Source organism: Scardinius erythrophthalmus (assembly GCF_964197995.2).
Source record: "Scardinius erythrophthalmus genome assembly, chromosome: 4".
In the NCBI taxonomy this organism is placed as follows: domain Eukaryota; kingdom Metazoa; phylum Chordata; class Actinopteri; order Cypriniformes; family Leuciscidae; genus Scardinius; species Scardinius erythrophthalmus.
Window position 1 is genome coordinate 11,518,776 of NC_138224.1, and position 18,458 is coordinate 11,537,233.

Consider the following 18,458-nt stretch of genomic DNA (forward strand, 5'->3'; position numbering starts at 1 on the left):
ATGGAGAGGATAGAATGAAGAATGAGGATATTTTAGGAAAAGGTTTAATGGACAGAAAGATATATAGAGCACTAATTGCGTTTATATATGATTCAGGTTTGGGATTTAGTATACAATATGCTTGAAAAAACGTTGAACCCGCCATGGGGGCTGAGTTTGGACGGAGGAGCTGAACACGCAGCGCCAGATGAAGCTCAATGAAACCTCTATTGCAGGTATTATGAATAATGATGATGTATGTGGGATGATAGAGTAAGGTTCAACAAGGAAATATAGATAGATAGTCAATGGTCCATTTGTGAGAAGGAAGAGGAAACAGTTTTAAACTTCAGACTTAATTTGCCATCCAGCACAGTAGGTGGCGATAATGCTCCTTAGGAGTTAATCGCCATTAAACAAGTAGCCAGACCTTCAGACTAGTGATGGGCGATACTGCAAATTTCAGTATCGATCCGATACCAAGTAAATACAGGGCCAGTATCGCCGATACCGATACCAATACTTTTTCATTTAAAAAGCATGCACTTGAACTTACGCACTTTCCTGTGCTAGAGCAGTGTGTCATGATTTATGAGGTGAATGCATCATTAATATGCTAAATCTGAATACGTTTTCATGACTACTAGGCCTAAATATTTTGTGATTTGTGCTCTCAACTCGCCTGTAATTAGTCAGTGACTTTTACAAATCTACCCTAATTATAGTACTAGCCTATCAGATGCATCACTGTGGGATTGTGGGATTGTTTAGGATTGTGGGTAATGAAGTACTTCTCCAAGACATCGCGAATAAAAGGCATTTATCTCAAAACAAGGTTAGTGCCCCATTAACTTTTGGCGGTTATGAGCATATACAATCGCTTAGTACAGCCGTAGCTGGTTTTAAGTCTACCATGTATGGTTACGTTTTTATGGCTTATACCCCAACTGTCAATGGAGAAATTGTATTGAATTTTTACTTCCGGCACCGGCTGTGGGCGGGACTGTGATGCTCTAGTCTATTTGGGCTGCGTTCCAGTCCAAAATTGTCATGCCCTTCACTTGCTAACTTCCCTTCGTCTCGTTCACTCGGATGTACGTCATTGCGAGTGCCCACTACTGGCGGAAACTGCAATGGGCTGAACTGGAACGTCCTAAGCCCTTGATCACTTGGAATCAGCTGTGGAGTTGATTTATTATTTACATTTTTTTCCCTTTAAGAATTTGTTTAATGCAGCATCCAAATGTTTATAGGTGTGTTTGGGTTGTTTTAAATTTAAAAAAAATTATAATTAATATATCATAGAGTTGTTTGTGTGGTGGTGATTAGACGAGATATGCGGTGACGTCACAATCGTGTTGCATTGTGGGACATATAGGTGCCTGAAGTGTACATTTGAAGCAGACTCGCTCCCTCGGTCAAAATCGAGGGAACGAGGGTCTGTCCATATAAACTTCCCTCGTCCACTTCACGAAGTGGAACGCACTTCAAAATGGCGGCAGGGATTCCCCCGAGGGGAAGTGCTTAGGGAAGTTCGCAAGTGCGTGTCTAAAAGTGGACTGGAACGCAGCAATAGACGAATCCGGCGAAACTACCGGAAGTAAGCGGGCGCCATTACTGAGCTGTTGCTGGGTAGCGTTGCGCCATTGCCTCCTATTGGTTTGGTTGCGTCCACTGGAATAAACAGCCCGCGATTTACGACTGTCACTAACGTTACATCTACAACTTTACTATTCTTCCTCTGTAGAGTTATTTGAACAGTATAAGTGTTGTTAATGGTCTGTGAAAATCGGACAGGTCCTTTAAGAACTAATTTATCATCTGGTAGAGTGTGCATTATTTGACCAACCCATAGGCTACGGAGCTTAGATAATTTTTTTGACCCTCTATCAGTGACCTGTAGTTGGCATTTTGTTGATCATCGGATGCCAGGCTAAGGAGAAAATACTCTTAAATACCTTTAAAACAACCGAAGGGGCGCGTTGGGGCAGTAGTAGCATTACTGTATTTGCTTGACTGTGATTCTGAGAACCAACAACGCTAGCAGTTAGCTGTACCTTACCCTTTCCTTTTGAAATGTGAAAATGAGATAAATAATGGTCAAAAATGAAAAACATGAATTCGTTTATTTGATATCATTAATTTATTTATTGTTGCCAAATGGACAGATCTTTTAATAGTTTCCTCGTTAGTTTGCCTAGCTAGCATAGTTATTGCCAAGCTATTTTCATAAATAATCTGTAAGATCGTTTGTACCTTCATCTGTGACTGGAGGCCACTGTCTAACATCATCAACCCAACAAGTCATACTGCCTGGCTGTAGCTGTCATCGAAGGTGCGTTTGCGTTATCACGGAGGTTTGTTTACATACTAGTAACAGCTCAGTAATGGCGTCGCCACAAGATGGCAGCCTACACAGAACGCTCGTCGGATTCGTCTATACAGTTCGTTTCGTTCAGCGTCACGTTTCGTTGCGTGGAAATGTCCCCACAACAACAGACCGGCGTGCAACAAGTCAGTCAGTATAGAAAATCAAAGAAGGAGAAGAAAACAAGCAGTAAGTCATTGATCTGTTCGTGCACGTATAACAACAATGGCGTCTGCATTACCACATCTGATCAAAACACCGAGTAAATCAGTAGGAAACGCAATTACACGTCTGCGCTTTGTTTCCCGGCGGACCGAAAATAAACGCGACACTCGCGCCCCCCGGAAATCCGATAAAATTCAACAAATCAGATGACGACTTCCTGAAGTGTTTCCAGTTAAGTGCATACATGTCTATGGTTAAGTGTACCATATGCATCAGACGTTTAGGCTGAGACTAGTGAGAAGATGATTGCATTGGAATGGAGTAAACGACCTGCAGCTCCTGTTTGGACTAAAGTGAGGGTTTTATCTGCTTGATTGTCTGTACAACTGGGAAATATTAAGTGATTTTCAACACAAATGGCTACAACAAGCAAAAACTGTAAGCGCACGCTGCAGGAAGACAGTCATGAGACTGACAGTTCCAACGCAAAACAAATAAAAGTCAACTCGATTCAAGATGAAGTCAAGGGCGTTTCAAGACACATCGCTGCTCTTATTCTCGCCCGTGGAGGAAGCAAAGGCATCCCTCTGAAGAATATCAAGATATTGGCAGGTGTTCCTCTGATCGGATGGGTGATCAGAGCAGCGCTGGACTCTGGTGTCTTTCACAGGTGAGGTTATTGAGCGTGACGTCCCTCAGTGATTGGCTGTACTGTATGACAGTGGTACTGTATTGTGTCCTATGCATACTTTTGCAGTGTTTGGGTGTCCACTGATCATGACGAAATTGAGAAAGTGGCCAAGGCCTGGGGTGCTAAAGTGCACAGGAGGAGTCCAGAGGTGTCCAAAGACTCTTCGAGCTCACTGGACACCATTAAGGAGTTCAGCAGTAAAAACCCAGGTTAGAAATCAGGCTCTGTTACAGTCAAATCCCATTGTTCTGTCTAAGGGGTGTAACTAGAGCTTGAAGAACAAGTGTGTCCAGTCGTCCAGCAACAAAGATAGAAACAGGAAAGTCGCCACGTAAACCAGTTTAAATGTTGCTCATACTTCTCTTTGTATACCAGGATGGTTTCACCCACCATGTCTTTATTTGCATTGTGAATGAAACCAGAAAAACAGACTCTGCGACTGATACATTTTCGTGCAATGATGCAGAAGAATGTTTATAATAAAATCGCCTGTTTGTCTGATTCAATATATTTATTCCCAGACCTGTATCAAGAGACACGCACAGCTTGTTCCTCAAGCCTGTTTTCCAAAATATAGAGATATGGGGAACATTCTCACAGTTCGACCTTAGAGCAATATTCTCCTTTAACCTCTGATTGTCTGGAGTGTGTAAAAAGTAAATGGTGGATCTCAGAAATCCACTAAATGGCTATAAATGGGAGAGTGGTTAAGTGAAATTGAATGTTCTTGCACAGATGTGGATGTCATCTGTAACATCCAGGCCACATCTCCATGTCTGCACCCTCGCCATCTCAAAGAAGCTGTGGAGCTCATGACCAAACAAGGCTGCGATTCTGTCTTCTCTGTGGTCCGGCGACACCATTTTCGATGGGAAGAGGTCAAGGAAGGTTTGTTGAAGTGCAATCTGTGAATGTTTACAGATATAATGTACTGTTATTCAGCAAGGATTCAAGACATTGACACAAAAAGAAAGACATTTATAATCTGACAAAAGATTACTATTTCAGTTAAATTAATGCTGTTCTTCTGTTCTTTCTATTCATCAAAGAATCCTGAAAGCAAATGTTCAACATTGATTATAATAAAAAGTTTCTTGAGCAGCAAATCATCATATTAGAAGGATTTCTGAAGGATATTGTGACACTGAAGTCTGGAGTAATTATGCTAAAAATTCAGCTTTGCCATCACAGGAATAATTACATCTTAAAATATATAAAAATAGAAAAGTTCTTTTAAATTGCAAATACATTTCACAATATTACTGTATTTTAATTATAATGAAATTTTAGAGATTTCTGTCTCTCCATTGACAGCCTACGCAACTACCACTTTCAAGCCTCAGAAAGGTTGTAAAGACATCATGGAATGGTTTAACCTTAGTTTTATGAAGCGACGTGAGTGCTTTGTTTGCACAAATAAACATAATTTACTACTTAAATTACAAAATATTAATATCCAACGTGCGTTCGCAAGAGCACCACGACTCATACGCGTTGTGTTGACACAAGAGCAGACGTGAACCTGCGTTGTGTAAACTGTGTTTTGTGTGCTGAAAGAGAGTCAACATTCTCTATAATGATCAAACTGTCACAGCTTATAAACTAAAAGGGTGAGTCTCACAAAATCTTTCAAAAACATGTTCGCTAGTGTATATATAAGTAAAAAAAGGAACAAAGAAAATTAAGCTTTTTTGCACTGTGACACATAAGCACATTTTCCCCTTTAAAATCTTATGTGTAATGCAAAATAACCTCATTGTCAATAGACATTTTACTTTTGAGCTTTTTTTAATTGTCTTTATTCACTACAAGTATTGTCATTAAATATTCTCATAATCAATATGAAATGAAAGGCAGTAAAATATATATAAAGAATGCTTAAAATTATGCATAATATATAATTATATTGTAAATTAATATACATTTATTGTATTGTCAATTTATTAGTGTGTGTGTATATATATATATATATATATATATATATATATATATATATATATATATATATATATATATATATATATATATATATATATATATATATAATTTTTTTTTTATATCACAGTAATTGAATAAAAGCCTGATGTTATTTATTTACAATATATAGAATATGTCTAACCAGGAATTTCCAGCTTCCTACTTGAAACCTAAAGTGACACTTGGATTTCCAACTTGGAAATTTTCTAACCCGACTGTAAATTATTGTGTAAATTATTATGTAAATTATCATATACCTGTAAAACAAATTCAGCGAAGTCAAATTTTGCAGCAGTGGTCTAATATGAGCATTGATCTCACATGCATGATCTAGCATGTGTCTAAACTAATGACTTGAGTTCATAAATATTACATTTAATTAGAACTATTTTATCAATACTTTTCAGAACTGAATGAAACGTATCGATAATCAACCAATGCTTCACTGCTTCATTCTCTTCATCTTGGATAGAATGAAGATAATGATTTTTGCTGAGATTATTATTATAGTATTCATTCATATTTTGAATCAACTTTTATTTTTATACATTTACATTTATGCATTTAGCAGATGCTTTTATCCAAAGCAACTTACAAAAGATGAAGAAAAGGAATTTGTAAAATAGCCAATATTTGTAATATACAATACCACGTTTATCAGAGAATTTTTTTTATTCGTTTTTTTAAATATTTAGATATTTAATACATCTTTAGTTTTAGCAATTTTAGTACTTCAGCTTAAACTTAATTCGTTACATTTCTAATTTCCATTTATGTTTTTAAGTTTAAGTTGTTCATCTAATATTTTATTTTATGTCTGCTTTATTATTTAAATTACCAAAAATGTTTTAGTTTGTAGTTCCAGTTAGCTATAACAACGCATTATCCATAAAACCTTCAAGCAATACTGCTTCAGATTGGGTCAAAACAAGGCAGCATATTTTCCCTGGCTAATTTGCTTGTCCTCTTCAAGAAACTCCTTACTTTCACTCAGTCATGGCTGTTTATTCATAGCCTTTGCTCTTTTGCTCTTCAGATGAGGACTTCAACGTTCCAGTCATGTCTTCCATGCCTGGGTCCAAAGATGGATCCACAGACACGAGGTGCCCAGGCAAATAGTCATTTTTTTGATGTGCTTTTCAAAACACTAATGCAGCATCTGTCGGAATAAAATGATTTAAAGGAATAAAAGGTTATTATTTGTATTTAAGTAATTCCAATTCTAGTTATCCAGTGAGTGTGTCAGCCTCATTGGTCTGTCACTGCTCGTCAATGTCAGAATATTTGAAATGACCAATCAAATCAAAGTAGGCGGACTTTACGTTCACAGAATTTTAGCAGCGTGACTCAACGCTTCAGTTTACTGTCAAGAGCAAAATAAGATGCAAGTAGCTAACGGTAAAAAAAAGCCCAAATTTAAATTCACAGATGATTTTCAGAGAAAATTCCTGTGTTTTCGTTTCGGTCGGGATCCGTGTAAAGCAGAATGCATGAACTGCAAAGCTGGCATGTACGTGTCAGTATCAAATAAAGGTGTGCTAGTGACTTAGAAGCCCACATAAAGAAAGTATAGGCTACAAGAGAACATCAGGAGGACTGAAATTGTTTTTTTACTGAAATACTGTAGTAGTTTTTTTTATTTTAGTAGTAGATTTTTAACCTATGGCCATGAAAAGAAATAGTGTCATGTAAAAGGTGTTAAAAGCTAAACTTTTTTTTTTAAATGGTATTTTATTGTTGCGGGCCAAACATTGAATGGAAAGGATGTATTACTTTGTCTATTAAAGTACAATAACATAGTTGCAAGGTTGTGAATGCATTTGTCAAGTTTTTTTTGATGCATTCACCCCCAACCATGATCCTACCCATTAACCATGCCTCCCCAAACCATGCCTCCGCCCATCAACCACGCCCCCCCCCCCCCCCCTCTCTTTTCTGAAAACTAAAATATGGTCACCCTAAGCTTGGTATGTTCAGAATGAGTCAAACAGCTCCTGTCTCGTCCCGCAGGCGATCATACCAAAAAATTCAGTGCTTGAAAATGTGAATGTTCTTGTGCTTCAGGTACAGCACAGTCCTTTCAGGGGAATGTCACAGCCTCTCTAAAAGAGATCTGACTGCTTCATTAATAAACTAAATTAATGTCAGTGTTATTTAAGTATTATTTATATACTAACATAGCACTTCATATTTTGAATTTAACTTTTCTGTTTTACTTTCCTTTTAGTCATTTAGCTATGCGCTTTTGTAATTTTATTATTAAACTTCAGCTTTATTAAAAAAAAAAAAACAATTTGAATTGCTTTAGTTAACAATAACAGCATTGATTAATGCTTCATTTATGAAGGACTGCTTCATTTTTGCACTATGGTATAAATCTTGCATGCATAACACTTAAGCTAGGTTTTGAAATTAAATTTCGGGGGAAAATACTTAAATGTGTCAAAGTTTGCGTCATTTACTAATGTAAATATACCTTATTTATACAGTTTTTGGTAACACTTTACAATAAGCTACATTAGTTAATGTATTTACGAACATGACCTAACAATGAGCAATACATTTGTTACAGTATTTATTATTATTTATTATCTTCGTTAATGTTAGTTAATACAAATACAGCTGTTCATTGTTTGTTCATGTTAGTTTACGGTGCATTAGGCTAACTATTGTTAACAAATACAACCTTTGATTTTAATGACGCATTAATAAATGTTGAAATTAATATTATTAACTAAGATTAATTAATGCTGAAGAAGTATTGTTCATTTTTAGTTCATTAACTAATATTTACTAATGAACCTTTTAAAGTGTTACCCAGGTTTTTTTTTTTTTTTTAAGTATACAACATTCCATTGCATAGTGTGTACTGTACTGTGTACAGTATTGTATTGTGTATATGTTGGCTGTTTTTGCTCTGTCAACAAAAGTAGTTCCACATGAAATCAACCATTGTGGGTCTCCGGGCAACACAAAGTAGTGGCGATCTATATAGATTTTCAAATTGGAAGGATTCAAACAAACGCCTCTCAAAATTCAAGTCAAGGATGATTCTTCAAACGATCTTGTTGTCACAGTATTTCATCCTGGTCAGGGCAAAAATCCTTCTAGTCTTTCTCTCCATATCTTTTCGGTAGAATATTCTCTGTTGCTTGAGAAAAAACACTTCTAATTATGCTAACAGTTTTTCTTTATGGCATCAGTATTAACTTTTCCGTGCAAGTCATTAACTCAACTTGGACCACTACATGTTAATTCCCTACATGTTAACTGATCTGTGTATACATACTGCAATGTAATCCCATGATATGAGTTCCCTGCTTTTCTTCCCTCCCCAGTAACATGATCCAGCCCACACCAGTCAAATCTGTCTGCTTTCCTGGATCCAAGAACATCTCGGGTAAGAATAGGCACTTTTATTTGGCACTACATCAAATATCTGCTTTTGGATCTGTATTATTATTATTATTATTATTATTAATATTACTATTATTATTTGTGTTTACTAAGACAAGGTTTATTATTGCTCATACTTGAAGTTAGTTGAACAAACGTATTAAAAGCATTAAACTTTGGAGATTGATGGAAATTAATGAAAAACAACAACATTGTGACATTTTTCCACAGGCTGGCAAATAATAAGAATAATAATAGTAATAAATATTAATATTTTATTTTATGTTAATTACCTAAAATGTTTTAGTTTGTAGTTCCAGTTAGCTATAACAACGCATTATCCATAAAACCTTCAAGCAATACTGCTTCAGATTGGGTCAAAACAAGGCAGCATATTTTCCCTGGCTAATTTGCTTGTCCTCTTCAAGAAACTCCTTACTTTCACTCAGTCATGGCTGTTTATTCATAGCCTTTGCTCTTTTGCTCTTCAGGTGTGGACTCCGACGATTCAGGCTTTTTTTCCAAAGATGGATCCATAGACACGAGGTGCCCAGGCAGCCAGGGCTCGTTCGATTCTGGCACTCTCTGCGAAGACAGGTACAAGTCTCACCCTCGCGTTTACAGACATGACTCCAGCTCCACAGTAGTGTCCGCTACATATGTAGTGGCCAGTGAGTCCGTCACAGTCCAAGCAGACTGTCTGAGACCAGAGCTGGGGGCTGTTTAGGCGTCTTCATTTCATATGACATGTTTGTGTGTCCTGCCTTGTCTTTTTCAATTGCTTATTCTTTCTATAGTGGAAAAGATGCACTGCATGCAGAAAAAAAACACTTCTAATTATGCTAACAGTTTTTCTTTATGGCATCAGTATTAACTTTTCCGTGCAAGTCATTAACTCAACTTGGACCACTACATGTTAATTCCCTACATGTTAACTGATCTGTGTATACATACTGCAATGTAATCCCATGATATGAGTTCCGTGCTTTTCTTCCCTCCCCAGTAACATGATCCAGCCCACACCAGTCAAATCTGTCTGCTTTCCTGGATCCAAGAACATCTTGGGTAAGAATAGGCACTTTTATTTGGCACTACATCAAATATCTGCTTTTGGATCTGTATTATTATTATTATTATTACTATTACTATTATTATTTGTGGTTACTAAGGCAAGGTTTATTATTGCTCATACTTGAAGTTAGTTGAACAAACGTATTAAAAGCATTAAACTTTGGAGATTGATGGAAATTAATGAAAAACAACAACATTGAGACATTTTTCCACAGGCTGGCAAATAATAATAATAATAGTAATAAATAATAATAATAATAATAATAATAAATAACAATGGAAATACTTAAATTATTTTATAAATAATATTGTATAATATTTATAATTATAATTAAGAATTTGAATTCATTATATTTAAATAAAAAAAAAATTTTTAAATTAGTGTTTTTGATATATTATTTTATTTAGTTTTATTACACTTAGTGATTATGAAAGTGATGTGATTTGTGGACTACTGATAAGCGCGAGTCTGGAGAAACAGGCGTTTATTTATTAGGGGTGGAACGGTACACAGAAGTCACAGTTCGGTTCATACCTCGGTTCAGACATCACGGTTCGGTACGAGTTCGGTACAATGGAGGGAAAAGCAGAACAAAAATGTAGAAGGCTTGAGCATGTCTCAGACTGTACCACCAAAGGAAAATAAATTACTTAAGCCCTGTAATTTTTAAATAAGTTTTTTTAAATAAGTTTTATTAATAAAGTAAAGGCATAGAACCAATTTATTTGTTATTGTAATTAAATTAATAAAAAGACAAAAAGACCTTGAGATATGTTTGGTAATTGTACCTGAATGAATTGAAAATTAATTTGCTACATTAATATATTTGTTTTCCTTAAAATTTTAATTAACAGTAACTTAAACACTTTGCATTTTGAATGATGTCCTGTGTAAACAAAATGATGGAGTATGTTTTTATGTTTCCACTGTTCGATCGCGCCCGCGCCTCTCTCTCTCTCACACACTCACACACACACACACACACACACACACACACACACAACATATTCCAGCATTGCAATCTTGACATCGCGCTTCAGAGTTAAGGCGGGGCTACAGATTAGGTGTCCCTAAAGAACCCGCGTATCTAACAGTAGTTCCGCATTACATTAATTAATTTGCACGCGAGTTTTATTTATTTTTATACCGTGTATTCTCCGTGTAAATTTATGCACCGAACCGTGACGCCCGTACCGTTTCGGTTCAATACGAATACATGTACCGTTCCACCCCTATTATTTTTTCATTCTCAGTGTTGAGAAACGTAGCCTTCATGTGTTACGTTATTGTGTTAATTATAACTAAATTACCTAATTGTTACATATTTATTTTGTATGAAAACTAGCGCGTTAGTTACTTATGGGTTAAAAAGTACCATTGTATCAGTGCTGCGCGAGCTCCCTCACAAACACGGACGCGCGCACAGAGAGAGAGAAGATGATTGTAAAATTAAAATTGATGGGTTAAGTTTAAATTTTGTTCTTGCTTGTTTTTTTTTCTGTAAAAATGTCAGAAAGCACTTTGTATTATCCATGTTTTTAAAATTTATTACTGTTAAAGTCGCCACGAACCGGAAGTTCGACTTTTCTCCAGTGTTGTGATGTATTTCCAAGTGAAACGGAATATTGAACAGAAGGCAGGGTTTTACTTTAGCACTCCTCCTCTCCATCTCTCGCTCATAGCAGACTAACAGTTTGAGGGGAGTTGCCATAACACATGACAGGAAGAGAAGAGAAGTCGTTTCGAGGGGGGAGGGAAGGATAACATATTTGATTAAAGAATATAAGGGCACGTGAATTTTTTTAAATTAATGAGGTGGACAGATAAATAATTTGTAATAAACACTACAATATTACAAATAAAAATACAAATTGTAAAATTTGATTTCATGGCGACTTTAACACAGCCCTCATTATATGTCGGATTCGTCTAACATATACTTGATATTCTTTTTAGAAAAAGTGATTCGTTATGCTATTATTGCTATCATTATTATTATTGGACTAATGTTCAAATGCAAAGACAGCACATCACAAATAGAAGCTCTTTTCCCTGTGGTATTTAGTATAATATTTGGATATTGGAATAATAAATGAAGTAGCCTATCTTAATTGTACACAGTGTTCCTATGTGTTTTTTTTTTTGTTTTGTTTTTTACTGTTTTCTAGGGGTTTCTTAAAGGGGTCATATAATGCCATTTTTGTACAAGCTAATATGATTCTTTAGGGTCTAAATGAAAAGTTTGTAATATACTTAAATTAAAAATTCTCATTAGTATTGTAAGAAAACACTCATTTTACCTGGTCAAAAACAGCTCTGTTTTCAGCACGCCGTTTAAGTGCATGTGTCTTTAAATGATAATGAGCTTTGCTCACCCCGCCCCTCTGTTCTGTGGGGCGTTTTGACACAATACACGTGGAGTGTTGCCTTGACAACAGTTGAGGGTATATTTTGAAGAATGGCAGCGGGAAGAATGAACAAGATGATGGCCCTGAAGAAGTTCGACAATTAAGGCTCGAACAGGATGTTTCTGAATGGTTGGTTAGCGTAATGTAACTTTGATCTATCTTTGTGTGTACTCGCAGGATAGAGTAGTGAGATACGAACGCTATGTGTTTACTGATGTATACGTTAGTTCATTGACAGATTGATGTTACAGCTAATGGTCATGAAAAACTTTTTTCCGGTAAATGTAGGCTTGTCCGTGATGCGTAACTTTATCTATGCAGTGTTAGGTACAACTGTCAGGGCTGAAGCACTAAAATTTTACTGATCTGTTTAAAAAATAACCAGTGTGTGAGACTATGACTGTCATTAGGCACATAAACAACACATACTCAGACAGGAGCTAATACCTTTTTCAATGTTCTCATTTATAAAGCAGTCTGGTGAAACGATTCGCGCAAGGGCGGGTCTGTGTTAAACGCTGCTGTCAATCAACAATCGTGGGAGGGGCGTCCGACCGTGGGACGTCACACGGTCGAACGGCTTGATTTGAGACAGGGGAAAACATACAAGGAGATAAAAAAAAAAACACTGGATGGATTTTTAGCATTATATGATGGTTGTGTACAGGCACTGCCAACTAGTCAATTTTAGACTAGTTGACCAGCACACATTATATGCAATGCAATATAATGCATGTGTCGTCGTTGTCGTCCCCCAAATATTTTACATATAAATCTCAGATGATCTATTCTTCTGTTCGTCTTCCTGACACAGAACATTTCTGAAAATCAAACAGAATTGTATTCAAAGAAATCAAAGCAGGACAGGGAGAAATAATCTTGAGTCTTAATTTAAAAGATGAATTATATTCCTTAAAAACGTTATGTTCCATGACAGTTAATGATCATCATGCATCATGCCTTCAGCTCATGGCTGAAAACAAATCTTTCGTTTTTGTGTTTAATTGATATTAATTGCACAACATTTATTAACATAAGAGACTTTAAAAAACATGAACTAAAACCCTAAAACTTTTGAACGGTTGTGTACTTGTAGTTAAAGGTTGAATTTATTGCATGTTGGGGACTCTAACCATATATTTAAATCTTCTTTTCAGGGGACCTCTGTACTAAACCGCTGAACCTGAACCCAGCTTGCAGACCTCGCCGTCAGGACTGGGACGGAGAGCTTTGTGAAAATGGCTCCTTTTACTTCGCAACCAAAGAACTCATAGCAAAAGGGCTTCTTCAGGTAAAATTTGGGGTTTTAAAATCAATAACATGATATGTGGCCAAAAAAAGCTTGACATAAAAATCCATAGGCAAGAAAGCATATTATCCGTATCCTTAATGTTACATTTCACAGGGTGGAAAAATGCGTTACTATGAGATGCACCCAGAGCACAGCGTGGATATTGATGTTGACATTGACTGGCCCGTAGCTGAACAGAGAGTGCTGAGGTGAAGAAAAAAAAACAAAAAAAAACAATACTTAATTGCCTGCAGCTGCCAATAAATGACATATTATTACTATATTAAGTAATTAAATAAACATGTAATGTGTAGCTGCCTCTCTAATGTGAAGCCTTGCCAATAATAGTCTTGTGTTTCAAGTTCCCAAGGAACTTAATGTTAGCAAACAACCACAATGCACAGAGTGCAAAGTTTGAACTTAAGCAAACTGTGTGTGGGTGTGTATGTTTGATAAAGGTTCGGTTACTTCGGAAAGGACAAACCTGAAGTTGTGAAGCTCCTGCTGTGTAACGTGTCAGGATGTTTGACAGACGGCCAGATCTACATCTCAGCGAATGGAGAGGACATGGTGTCCATCAACGTTAGAGACCAGACCGGCATTAACATGCTGAAGAAAGAAGGAGTGAAGGTAATTCTTGTTTGGCAACAATTTGTTACCTACCCCCGACCTCAACCAACCCCCGCACAACAATAGACCCCCTCTGTCTTTGCCCCATCGTATCCCATCATGCATCTGGGATGCCTCTTGTTTTTGCCTTTTAATTAAACAAAACTTTGTTATAAAATGCACAACTTGATATTTCACTTTTAATACCGCTGTTTCTTAACAGTTTGTGTGTATTGTTGTCCAGTTTGATAATGTTCAGTGAGTTTTGCTGGTCTTACCATTCATGATAACAGATGCTCAGATGCACAAGTACTCAGATGTCTCCTGTGAGCAGTTATCCTTGCGCAGCGGCAGTATCGTAGCCTATGAGGTTTATCCGAGGCGCGATTATTGCTAATTGAAAACTTTACCCAATACCCTGCCGTGACGACTTGAAATATAGTCGGCATTGGCAATTTTTGACAGTTTCTACGGAGACTGATCCATTAGTAAAAGAAAGAATTAAAGGACAAATCAAGTGAAAAATGAACCTAGGGGTAATTAACACATGGTTACCGAGTTGATCGTTCCCTGCGATGTGTTTTCATGAAAATCGAATGAAAAGAGTTTTATTTATAAAAACAGATTAGCTTATAACACTAATATATGGGGCAGAGAGTAAGTAAAAGTAAATCGCAAGTTAATACCACTAACAAGGCTCAAAATAGCCTCACACTAACACGGGAGCATAATGAGGGTCCCTACATGCAAAACGAAGCATTGAGAACTTTGTAAGTGTACAGACAGTTTAATAAGAAGATACTTTATAAAGACAGTACATTACGTGTTTACAGGCAGGAGCCATCTTGGAAAACAGTCTCGACTAGTCGAGCCACGAACGCCGTGCGATGTGAGCTGGTCGATAGGAATTACGTTTGTGAAATCTAATGTAGCACGGCGTTCGTGGCTCGACTAGTCGAGATTTTCGATTTTCGATTAAATTCGATTTTCATGAAAACGCATCGCAGGGAACGATCGACTCGGTAACCATGTGTTAATTACCCCTAGGTTCATTTTTCACTTGATTTGTCCTTTAAGTGTTAAGAAATGTGGAAATGCATTGGTATTTGTATTTTAGCAACTTAACATACTCACAAAACTATGAAGAAGAGCAGATTAAAATGTTATAATAAAAAAACTATTAATATAATTATTAAATGGTTGATATATTACTTGAAAAATAATTAGTTCTTACAGTGAGTGTTTCTGTTTTAGGAACAGTACATGTGCACAAAAACTAAGAATGGAAAGATTAAAATTATATAATAAATAAAAATGAATAGAAAACAATCATTTGAAGTGAACTGAAAAATAAAAAAGATATGCACAATTAAATACACTGATTCTATTTTAGCTGCAATACACAATACTGTACATGTACAAAAAACAGTGACGAAGATTAAAGTGTTATATTAAATAAATTTATAAATAATTTGTGTGTGTGTGTTTTTCCCCCCCTCATCTCCTTTAGGTTATTTTGATAGAACAAAACCCTATGACAAAAACCTTAGCTGACAAAATCTCCCAGAGGATGGGCTGCCGTATCCTGCTGGACGTAGATGACAAACTGAAAAAGGTGGAGAAACTCATGGAGAAGGATAGGCTGGAGTGGAAAGAGGTGGCGTACTTGGGTGAGTCAAGAGCTCTGTTTCTTCCAGTAACATCAGCTAAATGCCATAATTAGTAACAACTTGGTGTCTTGGAAAAATCGGTGTGCATAATACAGAATAAAAAGTTGGTACCTTTTATATTAACTATGAATACTGAAAGCTATTACTTTTCTCAGCCTTTTATCTAGTAATAATGTCATAATACTATTATAATGTTGATTAGAATGACTTAAAGGGGCTATATGTAGAATTCAGAAACTCTTGTCATTAACGACACCGGTGGCCGTTAAGAGAACTGCAGCCAGCAACTTATTGCTGATGCTCGCACTTGTGCACACATAAGTAACATACAAGAGACTGAACATGATTTTCAAGGCCCCTATATACTCACGACAAAGTTCTTTTTCGTTCCTCGATAAGAAGTGAAAAGTTGGAAACACCTTTGCAACAATATACTATTAACGAACATCCAACACTGCTGAGAGCATTTAGATGAATATGTAAATATCTTTCACATAAAAATCAGTCTTTCATTGATAACCTAGGAAGTCAGGGAAGATCTCATTTTTTAAGTTTCGTTATAAGCTGTTCACACATCAGCAATTCAAATAGCGATTAATACATGAAAATTCTTACATATAGCCCCTTTCAACATATCCCTGAAAATTAATATATTTTTATCAAAATCTGTGTCCCAACATCTTTGTATCAGGGAACGATGAGCCAGATGTAAAGTGCCTGAACCTGGCAGGGCTGAGTGCAGTACCCCTGGATGCCCCAGTGGTGGCGCTAAATGCTGCGAAATACTCCTGCCACTGTGCGGCGGGTCGCGGGGCCGTGCGAGAGTTCGCCGAACACATCCTACTACTGAAAAAAAAGGCCAAGTCTCAGATGGAGCAGGACAGAATTGGCAGAGACACATTCTAGGTGACGTTTTGCCATGGAGGTGTTCTGACAGCAATAAACACTAATTAACTCTCTGTGGTCTGAGGTGTTTTTGGGGTCCTTGAGATGCTTTGACATGCCCTGACATTTGTGCTTTTTTCAGTTGCTTATAAACATATTAATGACAAAGTTGTAATTACAGTCTATTTAGCACAAACAGGGCTACCATAATATAATGTGAGTAATGTCGCAGTAATTCTCATACTGCGACATGTGTTAATGTATGACACATGAAGAACTAAACCATTAATTAATGATAACTGCATCAGCAACTAATAAAGATTCTAAATGATTAATAGATTAAATAATATATGAATTATTAATTAAATGTGTCAATGTATTAATTCATTAACTTATTTTATTAACTAAAAATGTAAATTAATGCGTTAATTACCACAGTTGGTCAAAGCAATGTACTTCAGCTTCCAGTTGTCTGCTTTAAAGGGGTCATATAATGCCATTTTTGTACAAGCTAATATGATTCTTTAGGGTCTAAATTAAAAAGTTTGTAATATACTTTAATTAAAAATTCTCATTAGTATTGTAAGAAAACACTAATTTTACCTGGTCAAAAACAACTCTGTTTTCAGCACGCCATTATGTTGAAAACATACAAGGAGATTTAAAAAAAAAAACACTGGATGGATTTTTATCATGTTATGATGGTTGTGTACAGGCACTGCCAACACACATTTCAGTACAATCAACTTGTAAAAGTGCATGTACCATTATATGACCCCTTTAATTAATCATTAACTAATGATTTGCAAATGTTTCATTATGTTCTGACTTTACTTGTTGAGGCACATGACTTAACTAATCGTTAAGTAAGAGGGTTAATTATAAAAAAAAAATATTATGAAGTACAAGTGTATTTTAAGAATGTCTTTTAACTGTTTTAAATTGAACGTTTAAAAATAATGCTGTGACGGTGGGGGTGGTGAATAAAAAAACAGTAATTAATTTAATCATGTAATTCATGCATGATCAGCTGTATTTTTATCAACTAAATCACTAAAAAAAAAATTCTGAATCTTAAAATTTAACTTTTTTAATCAGGGCTGCTTATCATTTCTGTTTATTTTTATGCATTATCTGTAGTTCTGGCATGACCATGTTCAATTTTAAGTTTTAATTGTCATTTGTTAATTTAAGGCATTTCTTGGTATATTCTATTATAAATGGTATAATCAATAAAAACTGTGCTCCTTGTCATTTTTATGTTGCTTTATAAAAATAAACAGAGTAACATTCTGCCTTACATTGATTATCATTAGCTCTATGCGCATGCTTAATGTAAAAATAAGCATAGACTGAAATCGTATATATTGGGAGCAACTTCATGCTCCAAAATATACACTAGAGGGCAGCCTTGTACAAACAAATTACTCAGTTACACACCTCATTTAAATTCAACTAACATTATGATGAGCTACTAAAATTTAAAAGAATATGTCCATTAATATGTGACCATTATGTCTACTAAACAGATGATAGTTAAATATTATCTTTACATATGAAAATGCTGTTCCGAAGTCACAATTCACCTTCATTAACTGATTAATGGAAAGTAGAATGATCAGATATAAATAATACAGCAATTCGTCATCAAGTTTTGCATACTAAAGCATAGGCATTTTCTTCGCCCTCATGAATTTCTTTATTGTTTGGCAGAAATGCATGACCTTTAGCCGTCTCCGTGTGAAGCCTGAATGATGATCACCAGGGTAAAGGCACAGAGGCCATAATGAGGGTGAGATTTCCACTCACCAGCCACAATTAAGACTCAATGCGTCTGTTAATTTATGATTCCTCTTAATCTATGCACCCTAAGAGAGAGGGCAAACCCAATTAACTCTCTCTCGTCATCCTCTGGCACATTATCTTTGTGCGCTTGTCGTTCTGTCC

General features: G+C 36.0%; 1 protein-coding gene across 1 annotated transcript; it reads left to right on the forward strand.

Moving 5' to 3' along the window:
- The first annotated feature begins 1,576 nt into the window (after positions 1 to 1,576).
- Positions 1,577 to 17,736, forward strand: cmasa (cytidine monophosphate N-acetylneuraminic acid synthetase a). The gene is made up of 12 exons (XM_081364498.1): positions 1,577 to 3,182; positions 3,270 to 3,412; positions 3,939 to 4,091; positions 6,217 to 6,283; positions 8,519 to 8,580; positions 9,068 to 9,173; positions 9,580 to 9,641; positions 13,214 to 13,347; positions 13,462 to 13,556; positions 13,806 to 13,977; positions 15,467 to 15,626; positions 16,318 to 17,736. The coding sequence occupies exons 1-12, from the start codon at positions 2,929 to 2,931 to the stop codon at positions 16,530 to 16,532; spliced, it is 1,623 nt and encodes a 540-aa protein (XP_081220624.1). The 5' UTR covers positions 1,577 to 2,928; the 3' UTR covers positions 16,533 to 17,736.
- The last annotated feature ends 722 nt before the right edge of the window (positions 17,737 to 18,458 follow it).